We start from the raw sequence: 19,151 nt of genomic DNA, 5'->3' as shown, positions 1-19,151 counted from the left end.
AATGCACTTAGTCAGGTGCCGGGACATCGTGTGTAAATCCTTCATGCTTGGCACGGGACGGAAGCACTGTAATTGGCTTATAGTAAGTGTTATGCTTGAATATGATCAGTTTAGTAATTGCCATGCATGACTACAGTTGGTTTACACTCAGCTCGACGCATGGGCTTGAGGTAATAGTAGTGCATATTGCATGAGGCGTCGGAGAAGCATCACTTATGAGGCTGAATTCACAAATTTTGTGTAATTTCTGTGAGTTACTGATACTGCAAACTGTTGCATGATGTTGTTGCATATTATGAATCCACTGTTTAGGATCAGCAGTTTAGGAGATTCCACTGTAACTAACCTGTTGAGGTAGGACACTAATCCCCTTCGAAGTAGGCTCCTTCTGACTTGACACACATGGCCCAGCACTCTCTCCACTCCTGGAAACATTTTTCAAAGTCGATTTTTGGTATCTCCTGCAAGTGCTTCATTGCATCCATATGAACAACAAGCTCTGCAGATGAACGTTGCCCAAGACATGTTGGAGGGTGCAAATTGCAATTCTGATTTTCTAAAAACTGGATCACTGGAAATGAAACTTGGGTGTATGGGTATGACCCAGAAACCAAAGCACAGTCATCCCAGTGGAAGCATGCAGGGTTGCCTCAGCCAAAAGAAAAAGCACGACAGGCCCAGAGCCAGATGAAATGCATGTTGACAGTTTTTTTTTACTACTGTGGTGTTGTGCATCAAGAATCCGCTCCAGAAGGTCAGACTGTCAACAAATATTACTACCTCGACGTTATCCATTGCCTTCATGGTGCAGCTCAATGGATGAGGCCTGACCTTTGGAAAGCAGCAAATTGGAATCTGCACCATGACAATGCCCCTGCCCATTCTCCTCATATGCTTCAAGAATTTTTGGCCAAACACAACATCCCACAGATCCGGCAGGCTCCCTAATCACCAGACATGGCTCCGTGTGACTTTTGGCTATTCCCCACGCTCAAAACTCTGCTGAAGTGTTCCTGATTTGAGACGAGAGAAGCGATGCGACAAAGCACCTGCAAGAGATACTGAAAACCGACTTTGAAAAATGTTTCATGCAGTGCAAAGACCACTGGGCTACATATGTCAAGTCAGAAGGGGCTTACTTTGAGGAAGATTAGTGTCCTAGCTCAACAGGTTAGCTTTTTTTTTTTTTTTTTTTTTTTTTTTTTTTTTGCGGCCTAAGGTCGGATACTTTCTGAACAGACCTCATATAACCTAAAGCTACGTACATGAACAATAATGGAAGATGGTGCTTCTGTACAGGATAATGGGTCATGTATAGTATATAATAAAAAATAAATGGTAACAGCATATATAGACTGAAAAGCTAATGTTCATGGCATGGTTACCAAAGTAAAATTAAAAGAATGAATATCAGTTATAAAAAATTATAAAGATACAGCAATTGCACCCACCTATGTACTCTGCATTTGGGTCATTTTCCTAAACTTAATTCCCACCAGAAAATGGGGTAGGTATGATCTAGAAACAGCAAAACAAGAAAACATAAAAGTAGGACAATTACCAACAGATAGACCAATGAAACGGGTCGCAGTTACATTCACTCAAAATACAGACTCTCCTATAAATATATCTTGGTCTTTGGTCTACTATTTACAATAGCAGTGCTGTATATCTGCAAATGAATATTCAATCTAGCATACAAGCTACAGTATTGAAGTCAGTTGTTCTTTTAATGAACTTAGACATGTGTATTATGTATGGTGCTTACTCTGCCTTAGAAGCAGCAGAACAGGAGCACTGAAGTAGTCAAAACACCTCAGAGGACATCAGTCGTCTCTCTCTCTCTCTCTCTCTCACACACACACACACACACACACACACACACACACACCTGAGTGTGTCTGCAAAACTCTATGCACTCTACCATAGTTATGAAGCAAAAAAAATAAAAAATAATAAAAAATAGAAGACATCAACTGAGGCTTAATACTGAATGTCAGCTACTGAACCCCCACGGTTGATGCATGTGCAAAGTTTTGTTGAATGCATTTCTCAGGGTTTGGAGTTTTGCTACATACAAACACACATATACTGTACATACATACAACCACAGTGTCAGTAGTATAATTGGTGAAATATGTGAAGTAACTACACAAACAATGTTTTTTTCATTAGTATTGTACATTTTAAAAATCCCTCAAAAATTCAATATACATTTACAGTAGTGCTTGATATACCATAGCCCTTCAGGCTACAAACATCTTGCTATTACCAGATAATTCTGTCCAGTATAGGAAAGTTTTTTCTAACTAGAGGGGTTAGATATATCCTTCATCAACTCCTTCAATAAGAAAGGTGTTTCCTATGTTGAATAAAATCATCTGGAGGTAGCAACCACAGCATAAATAAAAAGGAAAAAAAAAGTCACCATAATGGAGAATTAATACTGGTACTGCACAATGGTTAAACGTGCCCCTAACAACAAAACTGCGAGTGCACTTTATGACTACACACCTAGAGTGATACACCAAGTGACAGACAATGATACATTCTGATGCAGTGTGGGATGGAGGAATAAGCTCACTGTGATCCATGATGCAAACGTATTGTGACACTAAGGGGATTTAGGTTTAGTGTAATACAAGTGAAGGTGGTACAGTGGTTGTGGTGGTGAGAACGAACTTGATGTAACTGATGTACTTTACCATTAATGTATTACAACACCCCTGCAATGTCAGAAGAAAGTAAAATACGATCTCATTATTGTTTGTTAGATACTGTATTTTTATTAACTGTCTGTAAGAGGCATAATTAAAATTTGATAAACTAACATAAATATCTATCTAATATCAGCTATATCCATTTATATAATCAAATATAAATCATCATCACCACCATCATCATCATCAAATCCTGTGTTGCCCCATGAGGAATGTTGGAGCCCGGGACTAGGCAAGTTGGTCCTGACATTTAAGATAAGAGTGACCAGCCTCACTCATCCTTGAGTGGCATTACGTGAGCAATAAATCCCAACCATCCCTTAGACATAAACCTGTACAGGCTCAATCAGATTGGAGCGCCTTAATTACCCACTAAACCACCAGGCGCCATAATTTGGTTATATGGTTACCACCCACTGTAGTAAATGGGTTCCTGGTGTACAAGAAGCCATTTGGCTTGTCACTCAGTGTAGAGTCACCCACAGGCAGAAGGAAGAGGAAAGAATGAAGGAAAAAAGGACAGAAGAGGGAGTGTGAAGTCACCCATAGGCATAAGGAAGAGGAAAGAAAAACTGTACCTTATTCAGCAATAGCACATGTAATCTGAGAAATGTAGAGCATAATTTCATGATGAGTCTAGGCTTATTCCTGCTTAAGTATGTATTTATATCGACTGCCAACTATAAACACTGTAAATACTGAACACAGCACTGGTATTCCTGTTATATTATACATTAGATCAATCTTCTACCTTTAAATATTCTGATTATGGAAGCAAAGCCTCAGTCTCCTGCACCCCTAAGGAGGCAGAAGAATACTGCCTAATTACCAATACCAATCAACACTGCATCACTATATACAGCACTGTGTTCCATCCATCCACCCATCATCCAATCCTACGTTGCCCCATGAGGAGTGTAAGAGCCCAGAGCTAAGCAAGTTGGTCCTGACATTTTAAGATGAGAGCAATAACTAAAAAAATTATAACTATTACCAGTACTGACAGTATTCAACTCATTATACATTACTTATCTGCTAGATGAAAACTTAGTTCATAATTTCATCAACATGAAAATTAAAGTAAATGAAAATTCTTAAACATAAACACTAGCACCCATGTACAGTACTGTACTTACCTGATAAAACTGGAATACCTCCCTCAGAATGTTAATTACAGCCATAACAATGATAACCCATTTGCCAGCCATTATGAACATATTTCCTTCTAGGTCCAGCTCTTTCTCTACATCCTGTTAAGGGAATTTCAAGAAACAGTGTTATCATCAACATCATAGTCATCTATAAAATTATCTAACTAATATTTCACATTTTTTTTTTTTATCTCCTTAGATTTTTTTGTGTTCCACTCTAGCTAAAAATTTGGCAGTTCATTCCCCGAGGCCCAGAAATGCTCCTATGTGCATACTCCTTCACATGTCTTGGAATCAGAGCCAAGATGGTTTTGTGATAGCATTATGTTCATCATATGATCTGCATGGGCCCTAAGTATAGCATTCAAAACCAGACATGACAAACATATACAGTGAGTTCTGGTAGTATGATCCTTCATGTAATTAGGTATACTAATACGTTCACAGATTGTTGATTTATGCTACTGATACAGTATCTACAGAATGACACACACAATACTGGCACTATAACATTTCAGCTTTCACATGTGGTGAGTGATGTGGAGATAGAGAGGGAAGGGGGAGACCAAGGATGAGAAGGGGGGATAGAGTTGAGTGATATATGAGAGAGAGGAATGTCAGCTAGAGGGGGGCTAGCCAAGTAGCAGAAGACAGGGTGACATGGAGGCAATTTGTTTGCAGCCACCCTTTAAGGGAAGGGGTCTACCAGTACACAGATATACAAAGAAATGTGCATCATCCTTAATAAAGACAACCCTTCCCTATTTATACTTCACCAGTATGGACAAGGATTCATTCTAGCTACCACTCACCCTTTACAGAGCAGGTTTGGCCCTGCAGTGGACCTTAATATGGACTTTACATTAATTCCCTTCATTAGACAGGAAAGCAACAAATTTACACTATAAAAAATCTTCTACATAATATAACAAATTGAAGTACAGTATTACATAAGAAAGTTAAGCTGATATAAAAGAAGTAAAGTCAAACTTACGGCACATGAAAGTTCTGCTGAGTTTGTGATATTCATTTCATTCCTCACACCAGCCCAGTCTCTGTGGGGGAACCAAGAATTCATAACTCAACACCTGCTCCACACTATGTGACAATTTTAAACTGTATATTCTGTAACCATTAATATATGTGAAAAAGTACTAAGCATGACAACAGTATCAATACAGAATTATTTTAAGTACATATGAGTGACAACATCAATACATTATGTCAGCTTCAACCTAAGCTCATATGAACAGAGACAGACAGTTTTATACAGTACTGTATTAGAAAAAGAATAGGAACAAACTAAAGGTAAACTGTTAAAGAGTAGATTTCATACAAGGTAACTCCTGTACCTCAGTGACATGGCATACTTAACCTTAATTTCTCAGCTGACAAATGTGTAACATAAGACAATTGCACTAGACTGGGAAACTCCCAAGTAAGTGTTCCAATACTATCTCACTTAACTCCTATGCTTCAGCTGATGACTTACCTGAGATACTCTGATTAATGCCAGATTATTTTACTTGCTATTATGAAAACTTCCTGAGGCCTAAAGGTTAAGTGTTTCAACACACTGTACTAACAATGTAAACTAATAATATTAATGTATTTCACATCCTTTTGGCACTATGTAACAGTATAATCTGATTAAATGAAACATATTAAAGAGACCCCATTAATTAGCTGAATATTTAATTTTACAGTTCCACACTGTATGTCTACTCTTGAACAATGATAGCATATATAACCTTTTTGGTCACAGTTGTTCCAACAATTCTACTTTAGAGCAGGAAATTTTATTGAGATGGTCCTTAAAGACCCATTCTCAAGAACACATGATAAAGACCTGATGGATATCTTGGTCTTTATTACAGAATATGTAGGATGTACACTTCATTTAAATACCACTTAATTTTTTATCTTAATGCCATTACAGTAACCTCTTTAGCCCAAGGATGCATTAAAAATATATATTCAGCTTAAGAAAGACCTCTGACCTGAAGAGGTTACTGAAAAATCTTTAACTCTCTCTTTCAGTATGAGGACAATTTTTCATAAGATACTAGACAATGTCAAACAATATCACTTAGGTCAGGAGAGACCTCACAGGTTTGTTTGTTCACTCATATTGAAAGACCTTGTTCATTTTGCATGTATCATCCTTGTTCACCTGACGGTGGCTCTCCATGTTGCATGATATACTGTAACACCTTTGTTTGAAGGTCATTTTGCACAGCCTCATCCCAGCTCTACTCAAGTCCTTGCTTGGTGCTTCATTCTCCACATTCACAGTTCTAAATCTCTTCACCCAGTTTGAATCCTCTAACCTCTCCATTTGTCCAAATCACCTCATTTAAACCCAGTGCACATCACAGTACTGATACACTAATACCTTAGAAAAGATTTCCTTATACGGTTTTAGAAACTCATGGCATAGTTTTAATTTTCTTGTGATCCTATTAATTATCAATCAAATGCATCAGAAGTAACAACATGACACATTACATTAAAGTTGATAAATATGTGTTTATGACTTACTTTGCTGTAAGAATATAGCCAGTGAGGAAGACAAGGAAGACTGTGTAAAAGATGAGTGTAGAGTAGTACACATATCTGTTGGGAAAATATATCAATATCAGTATTAGTATCTTAATTGTACACTAAACATAGTACAGTATCTGAAAAAAAAAAAAAAAAAAAATCTGAGGATATGGCAACACATTGCCTTGAAATTCTCATCAAAAGAAAGTTAAACTGCTTCTTGAAATTTTAACTATTAATTATGGTTTTACTTATCACTGTCTATCTTGGAATGCTATAAATGAAGTAGGTCTTTATTCTACTGTTGTTATTGACCATCATCATCACCATCATTCAATCCCAGTTTGCCCCATATAAAAAGAAGGAGCCTAGTGCTAGGCCAATCAGTCCTGACCTTTATGGAAAGGATGACCAGCTTCACTTGCTGTTGTTATTAAGAACACTAATTAACATCAATCATTACAGTATTTTAGAAAATGCATATCTACTTCACCATTTCATAACTTCATTCTCCCTTCAAAATCATCTTATAATCTAATCTATCCAGAGTGACTGAATGTGTGGCAGCGTAGAACGGAAAAATGACATAAAAAGCAAAGCATGGTGTAAAGACTGAATGTAAGATGCAGTGAATGCGAAGCGAGAACCACAAAAATACTGGTTAAGTTCAAAGGCTAAAAAAGAAAGAATAAAGTGTACATGAACAATTGTGCAGGAAGAGAAATAAAGCTTGGGTAGAAGAGGAATTTGAAAAGAGCTGGATAACAAGTGGTGAGAAAATAAGCGAAAGAGGTGAAAAAGGTGAGAAGTAAAATGAGTGGATGCAATGGTGTACAGTAATTGAAAAAAATGAAAATATAGTACTTAAGAATGAGAAGGGATGTAAAATATGGGGAGAGTATCTAAATATGTTGCTGAATGTGGACAGCAACCTGAAAAGTGCATTAAAAAAAAAAAAAAAAAAAAAAAAAATACTTTCTGCTGCTGCTGCTGCTTAACTCCGGTCTGGCTGACCAAGTACAGCCGTTGACCCCAGATAAACAACTGTTTGTATGGGGCTGTCCTATAAGTTTAGTACAGTGCTGACAATGTAGCTATAGGGAAGTGGCATCCCCCTGTGGTAGACAGCAACTCACCAGGGTCAGACCAGGGTCCAACCCACGGTGATGTGCAGGGAAATACCAGATGGCCTGGCTCCCAGGTGGACATTGCTACTGCCCCACCCAGGGCCACAATCCTACCATGTGCAGGCTCCTCTTCAGTGCTGCTGGAATTGTTAAAGTGAAATAGCATGTGGGATACCTGTACTGCTCAATCATGCATACTACAGCAGTTATTTATCGGGGCAAATGCAAAACTGTACATCAATCCTTACCTCCCAAAACTCATCCATTTATGCTTAACCAGAGATATGGATACTGGGTGGGCCAGAAGGTTCAACCGCTTGTACTTGACCATCAATGTCAATGGGTGGTTTTTCTTCATCTCCCGGGCATCATTGGTGTAAGGTTCAGCATTGTCTAACAGCTTTCCATCCTCATCATAGGGAGGTTCCAGTGTTGATGATGAAAACATGGAGTCAATATCACTTCCATTAAACTCTTCTCTAACATAAGAGTCATCTATGAGATCAAACTTGAAACAGGCAGTAAAACGTTCATCGTCAGCGTCCATCCCATTGGTTGACGTACACCTAAAACACGACACATGCAAATGCAGAAACCATTGCACTTCAGACACTATACTTATTTTACTCTAACTTGGTCTAAAATTGCTATCTTTCTATTTTGGATGATGAACTGTAACAACAGATTAACATCAGGATATTAGTTACAAAAAAGTGCAGTGGAATGGATGTAGCACCATGCAGTACTACTGTCTGTCTGTCACTGAGCTATGTGATATGAGCTGCAAGAGGCCAAAAATCTGGGCCAATTTAGAGTAAAAATGGTATAGTACTTTAGCATGGTACATTAAACAAAGACTCCATTAAAATTTGTGGTACAGGTAGTTCAGTCATGAAGCTCTTTACAATAAATATATCTCCACCTATTTTACCCTTGACTTCTTTTATCTATTCTCTGATCATTATCATCACCATCATCATTATCATCATCCAGATTTCCTTCCCCACCCCGCAATGCGGTGAGGTAGAGTCCAAAGAGTCAGGAAAAAAAAAAAAAAAAGGTTAATTAAAATTATTTTGCATTTTTAATCAGTTGAATCTGATGACTTTTTAGAAAGTGTATTATAAGTATCTTTAGATCATATTGATCAGCTTAGAAGAGGCTTTTCAAACTGTAAGGATGCAATATACATATCACAATAACTTTTTCACTACTACATCCTTACTAGGTTAAATAATATTATCTGATGGTGAAATGATTTATATGAAGATACACTCAAACCTCGATTTAAGGGACCTCCATTTAAGGATTTTGGATTTAAGGGACTCCATATTCTACCTGACAAACGGACAAGACCATTCAAAAGTGATACGTAATGTCTAGGATATACATATTAATATGTTTCTTTATACGGTACCCGTAAGATAATATTCATAATCATATAAATACGATTTTCCTTCATTCTTTTCTCTTCCTTCTGCCTACGGGTGACTTTACACTCCCTCTTCTGTCTTTCATTCCTTCATTTTTTCCTCTCCCTTCTGCCTGTGGGTGACTCTACACTGAGTGACAAGCCAAATGGTTTCCTGTACACCAGGAAACCATTTACTATGCTGCGTGGTAACCATATTACCAAATTTTGGTGCCTGGTGGTTTAGTGGGTAATTATTGTGCTCCAGTTGGATTGAACCGGTGAAGGTTTGTATCCAAGGGGTGATTGGGGTTTAATGCTCATGTAATGCCACTCAGGGATGAGTGAGGCTGGTCACTCTCATCTTAAATGTCAGGACCAACTGCCTAGCCCTGGGCTTCTACGCTCCTCATGGGGCAACGTAGGATTGGATGATGGATGGATGGATATAAATACGTAAGAAAAGTGAAACAATCACTGCATTTTATAACAAGATTGTCTTTATATGTGGTAAAACAATGGCCATTTTCAAGTAAGGGACATTTTCAAGTAAGAGACAAGTTGATTCCCCATTTAGTCCCTTGAATCGAGGTTTGAGTGTACTGTATGTCATTAGACTAAAGGGCTTAACTTCCCATGACCCTGACCTTTATCAACACTGCCTGAACATGATCTTTACCAATTTTGCCTGAACCCTGACCTGTCCAATACAACTTCAGCAACATCTGGGAACTTCTTGATGAGCATCCTGAATGGGGTAATTCGTCGGCCGCGGTCCGTCCTAACGTTCCTCATGGCCTCTTCCCACTCTGGCGACCGGACAATGGCCAGGCACACGTCTCTGAGGGCATGGTGGAAGGAATTATTATATACAGCCTCTTTCCTCTAACTTGGCCTATAATTGCCATCTCTCCATCATGAATCCTCAATTGCAACAACAGAATAATAAGACATTATTCTGCTAGAGACAAAGAACTGATACATAATGGATGGACAGCCCATACACTGTATTAGATGAACAACAGATAACGCTGCTGGGAACTAAGAAGTGATATGAAAAGGATGGAGAGTCTTGTTCTGCCACTGAGGTACAAGAAATAAACTACAAAAGGATGAAAATCTGGGCTGTTAGTACACTATGTATGATCATGCCTAGTTCAATTTAATACCTGACAGAGAAGCTCTACCCACGGGTGTTACATGAGTTAATTAATGCAGATAAAATGTGCAGATGATAATGCTGAGAATTCTGATGGCTATGTAATCTCTTATTCAGTCCTGGAATGATCCATTATATTGGGCAGTTTGTTGACACTTTCTCCAGCAATCATCTCTGCCTTTTCCTGTTTCTTGATCCTACCCATCCTATTGAAATAACAGAAAAAATGATGATGATGATATAGGAATATCTATGATAAAACAACAGAACTCTCAAAATAAAATGATAAAAGAAACCAAACTCAATTAATTTCAACACATACAAAAGAAATACTGAATCACCATCATCATCAAATTTTTTTCCCTTCTAAGGGTAGAGTTAACTGGGAGCCAGAAAACACGGAGATAGTTAGTCTGAAAGTGGAAGAACTATCAAGAGTATTTGCAATGAAATGGGCCAGACATGCATTCACACACAATTCAAGCTCCTGGAATCCTCTCCGGTTTCCAAGCCTAACTTTATGCACATATATCTATCTGTCTATCTATTGCCAGACGCCTCAATCCCATTTGGGGTGGCCACAAACAAATCACCTCCACGTCGCTCTGTCCCCTGCCATTTCACTGCCCTGCTCCCAACTCACACCCTCCTCTCTCATATACCTCTCCACCCCATCCCTCCATCTCATCCTCGGCCTCCCCCTCCCTCTTCCCCCCTCCACCTCACTCACATACAATCTCTTCATCAGTCTTTTACCCTCCATCCTCTCCACATGGCCAAACCACCTCAGTGTGTTCCTCATAACGCTTCCTATCACATCCATATCCACACCACAACACTCCTTTATATCCTCATTCGTCAGCCTGTCTCTCCATGTGACTCCACAGGCTCCTCTTAAATGACTCATTTCCACTGCTCTCGCTCTTGACTTGTGTCCTTCCAGCAACGTCCAAGCTTCACTTCCATACGTTAGAGTTGGTATCACAATACTGTCATGTAGTAACTTTTTCACTTCCATGCTCACTTCCCTGCATCTTATCACTGCTTTCAAGGAACCAGCAACCTTCCTTCCTTGCTATACCCTTTCAAGCACTTCACCCTCCAAACCTCCATCCTCACTCATCACATTACCCAAGTACTTAAACGTACTCACATTTTCCAATTCCTCACCATCCAATCTTGCTGTACATTCACTGACTTCACCTCTCTCAAAGACCATCACTTTACTCTTCCCTACATTCACCTTTAGATTCCGTTTCTTACACACTCTCCCAAACTCATCCACCAAGCCATGCAGCTCTCCTTCGTCTTCTCTCAACAACACAGTATCATCTGCAAACAACAGTACAGGGAGTTTCCAAACACTACTCTCTCTCACCAGGGCCTCTCCAACATCCACTACCCTGCCTTGTACCTCTTTTATTACCTCATCCATGTACAGATTGAACAACCATGGAGACATGACAAATCCCTGTTTCAACCCAACCTTCAAAGAGAAAAATTCACTCAGTTCACCATCCACACACACTGCAGCCTTAGCACCATCATACATACTCTTCACAGTATTCAACAACTTCCCATCTACTCCATATATTCTTAATACTTTCCACAATCCTTGTCTATCCACCCTGTCATATGCTTTCTTCAAATCCATGAAAGCCGCATACAACTTCTTTCCCTTCTCTAGAAACTTTTCCACTAAAGATCTAAGAATGAATATCTGATCTACACAACCTCTTCCCTTCCTAAAGCCTCCCTGTTCTTCTCCAACTAATTCCTCTGTTCTTTCTCTAACTCTGTCAGTAAGTATCCTACCATACACTTTTAATATTATACTAAGAAGACAGATGCCCCTATGATTACCATACACTTCTTTTTCCCCTTTTCCTTTGTACAAGGGAATAATTATACCTGACTTCCAATCCTCCGGGACTCTATCTTCCTCCCAGGCCAATCTGCACATTTTCCACATCCATTCTACTACTATCTCTCCCCCATACTTCAGCATTTCACCACACACTCCATCAATTCCTGGGGCTTTCCCCAATTTAACTTTCTTCATTGCTTCCACAACTTCTATCCTACTGATTTCTTCCTGTCTTCTCATATATACAGTATATATATATATATATATATATATATATATATATATATATATATATATTTATATACATACAGGTATATATATATATTTTAGATGCACCACAGACACATCTCCCACATAATGTTAAGTTATAAAAAAAAAGTAATGTAAAAAAAGGGTCCCAAACCCTGGTCATGTGCTCTTTTGTACATAATTCATCCAACCAGCTTGATCTCCTGTCAATTCCTACACTCTTTTTACCTTAACCTTACTAACTATTTATTTTTTTGCAGTGTATTTCCCATTGCTCAGTGGCAGAAAATGACCACATTACAGGATTACATCCTCTACATTTAACTTCTTCATGACTAGCACCATAATCTAGTACTGTATTAAAATAGTGCTACAACCCAGCATTCAAGATGAGATGGCTACTTCGGGCCATGTTAGGATAAAAATAATATACAGTACAGTCACTATTTTCATGCCTAATTGGTACCGCAATTGTGGCGCGAAAGTTAAACTTGTGAAATTCGTGTGCATACTTTACACGTTATAAGTGGTAATTGGTTCCGGGGTCAGCCACCTCATTCCCCCTTAGCTACCCATTAATGACACAATACCCCTACTATATAATACATACAGTTAATCGGACATAAAATATATTACTGAACAAAGAATTTACTAACACTGACACTTAGGCTGAACTGCTTGATGGGGCTTGAAGATGAGTTCCGAGTCTGGGAGCATTGGTTAGTTACCACCTGCCCCCTCACTGCTCCCCGCCACCACTGTTGAGTCCCTCACACCACTACTTCCTGATACTTCAACATCAAAGCCCTCGAAATCCAGTGGGAGCTCATCAAGCTCCCCAATGTCGTCAATGTCCTTGTCCACAGAGCCTTCATCCTCCCCAGCCTGTATGTTCTCCAAAGCCTGGAGTTGTTGAATACCAGAGGACAGGAATGATGTTATTAGAGTCTGGTGACGAACATGAACTCTGGCGTTGAAAAGGTCCTTGTAATTTGCCAGAAGTCTATCCATCATCGGGAGGAAAGTGTCTCTGATCTCTGTCCTCCCATCACATTCCTCAATTTGCTCTTTCAAACAAGCAGTGGTTGCCAGCAAGTCTGTGATTTGGCGAGATGTTGGCTCACCTGGTGGGACAGGTAAAGGTTCCTGAACTTTGTTGTCACTGACTCGTTCATCTGTTTCCAACATCTCCTCAATGGTCGGTTCGAAACAAGTGACTGCGGAGAAGCAGGGGCTCAAGAAAATCGTAGGAAAATTGCGAGACTCCTAGGAAAAAAACATTCCCTTGCCATCGCGAAAATAGTGACTGTACTGTAGTCTCATCAACTTCCAAATTGTACCTTTTCCTCTCACAATCCCATTTACTATATCCATCCATTTTCTTCTTGGCCTACCACACCTTTTTCCCTTGCCTTATCAACTGTCTATTTGTTATCTGCACTCACTTCTTGCCCGCAGCAATAGCCAACTCGAGAGCATTACGTCCAAATGAATCACATGCTGAGAGGGAGGCACCACGTTCTAGCAGCTGTTTTGTCACTGCCACATGCCCCTCACGTGCTGCAAGTTGTAGTGGTGTTGTCCTGGTCTGTGGGGGCAGGACAGTGGTGGTCAAGTGGCCAGAGGAATGATCTGCTGTTTGAAAGAACATGAGTTTACAGCAATCTCATGTTAGGGCTGGGAACAGCTTGATTATCTGAATTTATTAAAACAGAATTTCAGTCTGAATAGTGGATACTGTATGTAGTGAAGTGTGAAGATCTGTGGCAAAGAGAAGGACTGCTGAATCTCAGAGAATAGACTATGAAGTCTAAGCACAGAGTCAGATATATTAAACCCCTAAAAGACAGGTGTCCGCATATGCTGTCCAAGGGTACTAGGGTAAAAAAGAAGGGCAATCACCCTTCCCCCCCGAGCCCACCCAACCCACCCCACTCCCCTACCACCACACCCACACACCACCTGCCACCCATCCCCACCCTCACCCCCCAACCCCAAACACCCCCCCAATTCCTCCCTACCACCCCCTACCATCCCTAACTCCCATCCTCCCACCACCTCTATCCTCCCCACTCCCACCCCCATCCCGCACACACCCCCGACAACCCCCAATCCCCCAACCACTCCCCCACTCCCCCCACCACCCATCACCATCCCCCCACCACCCACCACCATCCCCCACCACCATCCCCCCACCACCCACCACCCACCCCCTACCCCCACCACCCCAACCCCCAAACCCTCCTCCACCCTCACCCCCACACCCCCCACACACCCCAAACAACCCCACCCCTCCAATCCCCACTGCCACCCCCACCCTTTTCCCCCACCCCCCTCCCCATCCCCCATTTACCACCCCCACCCATCACCTCCCACCCCCACCTCCCCCAAGCACCCAGTCCCCATCCCCACACCACCCCACAACCCCCACACCCTCCATACCTCCCCCCCCACAAATCCCCCACCATATCACAACTGCCGATTATGCCTGTCCTGAGCGTGTCAAAACATTCCAATGCCTGTCTTTTAGGGGTTAAAATGTGGTTAATAGTGCACTGCAGCACTGTTTATTGATGTATGTAACTATCTTGATACTTGTCCAATACATAATAATGTGAGCTTGCACAAAGGCTGAGAGAATAACCATAACGAAATGCTAATGAATACTGTACAGTAACAGCAATATACTTGTACTAAACTTGTTTATTGCAACAAAACAATTAACCTAACATTACAGTCTTTCAAACATTCACAGCATAAGCTAAGGTGAGTTTGGACTATATCTTGCCCTAACATGGCAAACATTGTACATGCCTTCTGGGAAATGCTTTATCATGCTGTTGTTTGTTATGTTCCTTCCATCATTTGTCTTTGTATTTTGTAAGAGACACCACTGATGAGTACAGAAATAGGGTGGTTGAAAGACAAGAAAGCTGAACTACAAGAGTGAAATGCAGGGATATGGAGAGGAAATAAATGAAAACTGGTAATGTGTCATGGATGGAAGGTGGAAATATTAACTGAATAGGGGCAGAACTGCCTGTTAATCCTTCAATCCAGTGTCATTTCTTTCCATTTTATTCTTCTTTTTCTAAAATATATTATTCAGTTTAGGAGAGATTAGACAGAGGCTAAATTTATTCCTTTACTGCTAAAATGCTCCTCTAAGCTAAATAAAGTAATCTGACAGTAGAGATAATAAAAGAGATATCATCAGCTTGAAGGGGTTAAGGCCATACTCCATAGGATGCAATGTCAAGGAATAAACAAACAACCACACCTTATCCAGTGGATCCAGTGGTGAGTCATAATCTAACAACAGGCTGACACAAAGGACATGACCTCTGGCTGAGGCACAGTCAAGAGGCGTCCACAGGGAGGAGTTGCGGGCATCCACATCTGCTCCGGCCTCCAGCAACACCCGCACCACCTCTGTATGGCCCTCAAGGCAGGCCAAATGCAGTGGGGTGTCTGAGGTCTCATTCTCGTCACTGATCATGAATTTGTAGCGTTGGACCAGCTCTCTCACCACTCTGGAGGGCACAAAGAATGATGGAATTTGGCATAAACAGTACTGGAGGCTTTTACTCAACAAATATAGAGATAAATATCAGCTGCTTGGGACTTGTGGCCATATGTTAAAACTTTAAATTTCAGAGGGGAAGTCAAGACCAAAATTTTTATGATAATTTCTGAAATACATGATGAAGACAGACCATGCCTGGTTTTTCTGTATTATCACCAACTGCACTCCGTAATACAGGTACAGGATGCAAGCCGGTTAAATCTAATAAACATAGGCATTGCATAATGTCCATCATAACAGGAGCCCTGCCAGTCCCATTGCAGTCTAACTTTTATGCATAAGTCTTTTAATGTGGAGCTTTTTTGTAATGTCTACAGATTATTTTAAGCTTACGTGTAGTTATCCTGATCATACTGAAGCTTGGTTCAGGCAGATTTATGAGTGATGGGAATTACACTAAAAGCATCTTTGTTCACAAGCAGGTTCTGGAGAAGGATGCTTTCATTCATTGGAAGCTATATGATTAGATGACTGTTGTCCAGCTGTACTAATGTTCCTCAACTCCCTCATTATCCCCTAAAATGAGGATGGAGCATGTACGAAGGGCAACTTCAGCCTACAGTTAACTGGATTCAAGTTCAGACGAGCCTGGTGCCACAACAACAACAACTCATAAGTTGTTGTTGTTATTGTCTCTTATATCACAGGTTACTCACTTGACCTGACCCGCTTCAGCTGCCACATGTAAAGCTGTCTCCTCATCCTCATTCTTGTTATCATTCTGTGAGCCGGCCTGAAGCAGTGCCCGGATAATAGCTACATAGCCATGGCGAGCAGCCTCATGGAGTGGAGAGTTGTCATAACGATCACTTACATCCACAAGCTCACGACACTGGTCATTCTTTAGAAGCACCTGTTGGCGGAGATTAGGATGGAGAACAGCGATTATCAGATGTTTCTTGAGAGTTCTGTAATTGCTGTATTAGAGTTTGTGATTGGGTTAGATTGCAATATGGAGATAAATGGATTAATAACTGAGTGTAATGAAAAAATTGGATAACAGAAAAGTACAGTAGGTGGGAATTTTGCGGTAAGTGTTAAGGAAGGACGGAGAATGAGAGAAAAGTGAAAACGATGGACTAATATATGAATGTTTTGACATTCTCTCACCTTGTTTCTGGATCCTACCTCACCTCACCTTTATAAAGGATTGAAGGTCTGGATTATTAAGAAAATTATGAATTCTCTGTTCTCTTATTTCTTAACCCTCCTCAACACTCACCTCAAGGCACCTATTAATTTCTATCATTACCTCTTTTGTTGACTAATTCGTTCACTGAACCACTCTTTTCACTAAGTGTTTTTATTCTTCATCCCCCGTCACCCGTTTCTCTTTATTCTATTATTTTTTATCCTTCCTCAACCTTTTCTCTCCATTCTCATATTCTTTATCTTTTCTCACCCTATTTTCTCCATTCTATTATTCTTTATCTTTCCTCATATTCATCTCTTCATTCTATTATTCATTATACTTCCTTGAACTTTTCTTCCCATTCTATTAATTTATTCTAGCCCTTTTTCCTCCGTTGCAACTCATTCTTTATCCCTTACCATTCTTTTCTCTCCATTCAATTAGCCTTTACCCTTCACTGATTCCCTTTTTTCTCTCCATCCTCATAGTCTTTATTCATCATAACTCCTTTCCTTTCCATTCTATCATTTTTTATCCTTTCTCATTCTTTTCTTGCCATTCTATTATTTTTCATCCCTGCTTACCTATTTCTCTTCAGTCACTTATTCTTTACCCTTTCACTGATCTATCTTTTTCCCTAAGTGCTCTCATTCTTCACACCTCCTCACCTTTATCTCTCCATTCTCTAAGTTTTTAGCCTTCCTTACCCTTGGCTCTCCATTTTCTCATTTTTTATCTTGCCTCAACACTCACCTCAAGGGCATCTTCATTGCCCTGCTCAGCACACCAGAACACGGCTGTCTTGTCATCCTTGTCCACTGCCTCCACGCTAGCACCATTATCGAGTAATGTCTGTACGGCCTCGGCATGACCCGCACTGCTGGCCACCAAAAGAGGTGTGAACGAGTCCCTGGGGGCACACAGGGAGTTATTCATTCATTCATTCCACTTTTTCAATTATTCATTCATCCATTTCCGTCTCTATCTTCCTTTCCCTCTCCCCTCCTTCCTTCCTCTCTCTCTTCCTCTTTCCTTTCTTTCCCACTTTTTAAATACAGTATATACTGTACTGGTATTCATTCATCCATCCATACTCCTCTCTATTTTACTTCCTCCCTCCCATCCTTTCTACCCTCCTTTCCATCCCATTTTCAAGTACAGTACTGGTATTCATTCTTAAATTTCCCTCTCTTTCTTCCTTCCTTCCTTCTTTTCTTTCTCCGTTCTTTCCTTCCTTCCTGGTGTATTAGATTGGTTGCTACAGTTTATCTACAAGTTAACTTGGCAAAGACCTTTTTCCATTTACAGCCATATTAGTTACGGGTATTATGGACTGGTTGCTACAGATCATCCATCTTAACTAAGCAGTACCATGGGCTGGTTGCTGTACAGTGACCCTCCAGTATTGTGGCTCATGTATCACTAAATTTTTTTATGGAAATCAAATCATACAATTGATACCACAGAAATCCATGTTCTATGGCTAACTGGTAGGGTGAAGTCAAAAAAGTTTCCCAAAGTCTCCTTTTTGGCCCTCTTAAAAAATCTTGACCCCTCCAGATTGTACCTAATGCTAACTGTACTGCAGTAAACATACATCCTCTAGGAACATCACTGGGCATAAAAAGGGATTAATTAGAATGTATAAAGTGGTAAAGTCCAGGCGAAAGCTTTGTCATTGCACCTGACATCTGAAAGGCTATTGATTGAGTTTGGCATAAATCTTTAGTTTCCAAACTGCCCTTCTATCCTTCTATCTGTGCCTTCATATCTAGCTTCCTTTCTGGTGTTCTATAGCTGCTGTTGTAGAGGGCCACCATTCTTCTCCAAGAGCTATCAGTAACAGTGTTCCTCAGGGCTCTGAACTACCACCAACTCTCTTCTTTTTATTCATCAATGACTTTCTAAGCTGTACATCTAACCCTATCCACTCATACACTGATGACTCCGCCTTTCACCATTCCATTTGTTTCCCACAGTGTCCATCTCAGCAGTTACTTCAACAAACAAGAGATAAGGCTATGGTGCATCTAATGTTTGGCTTGGCTCATATCTCTGATTGGGGTAAGAATAATCTTGTTGTTTTTAAAGCATCAAAAACCCAGTTCTTACATCTATCAACCTGACAAAATCTTCCACAGGAGTACCCTAAATCTTTAAATTCCAAACTGCCCTATAATTTTTAACAATATCCATCTCAATCCT

At 40.2% G+C, this 19,151-nt stretch overlaps 1 protein-coding gene across 1 annotated transcript in view; it reads right to left on the bottom strand.

Moving 5' to 3' along the window:
* LOC145402256 (uncharacterized) overlaps positions 1-19,151 on the bottom strand; it is a 56,747-nt gene that overhangs the window by 19,334 nt on the left and 18,262 nt on the right. Inside the window, exons 10-18 of the mRNA XM_080274381.1 lie at positions 17,700-17,856; positions 16,471-16,667; positions 15,509-15,761; positions 13,674-13,816; positions 9,654-9,794; positions 7,791-8,108; positions 6,413-6,487; positions 4,866-4,926; positions 3,857-3,970 (exon numbers count right to left, since the gene is read on the bottom strand). Coding sequence (XP_080130507.1) covers positions 3,857-3,970; positions 4,866-4,926; positions 6,413-6,487; positions 7,791-8,108; positions 9,654-9,794; positions 13,674-13,816; positions 15,509-15,761; positions 16,471-16,667; positions 17,700-17,856 — 1,459 coding nt within the window. The remainder of the gene's footprint in view (positions 1-3,856; positions 3,971-4,865; positions 4,927-6,412; positions 6,488-7,790; positions 8,109-9,653; positions 9,795-13,673; positions 13,817-15,508; positions 15,762-16,470; positions 16,668-17,699; positions 17,857-19,151) is intronic.

Source organism: Coenobita brevimanus, chromosome 57 (assembly GCF_032717465.1).
Source record: "Coenobita brevimanus isolate Jiangsu-jjx chromosome 57, ASM3271746v2, whole genome shotgun sequence".
NCBI classification, from domain to species: domain Eukaryota; kingdom Metazoa; phylum Arthropoda; class Malacostraca; order Decapoda; family Coenobitidae; genus Coenobita; species Coenobita brevimanus.
Note: the sequence above shows the minus strand (reverse complement) of the source record. Positions and strands in the feature narration are given on the sequence as shown.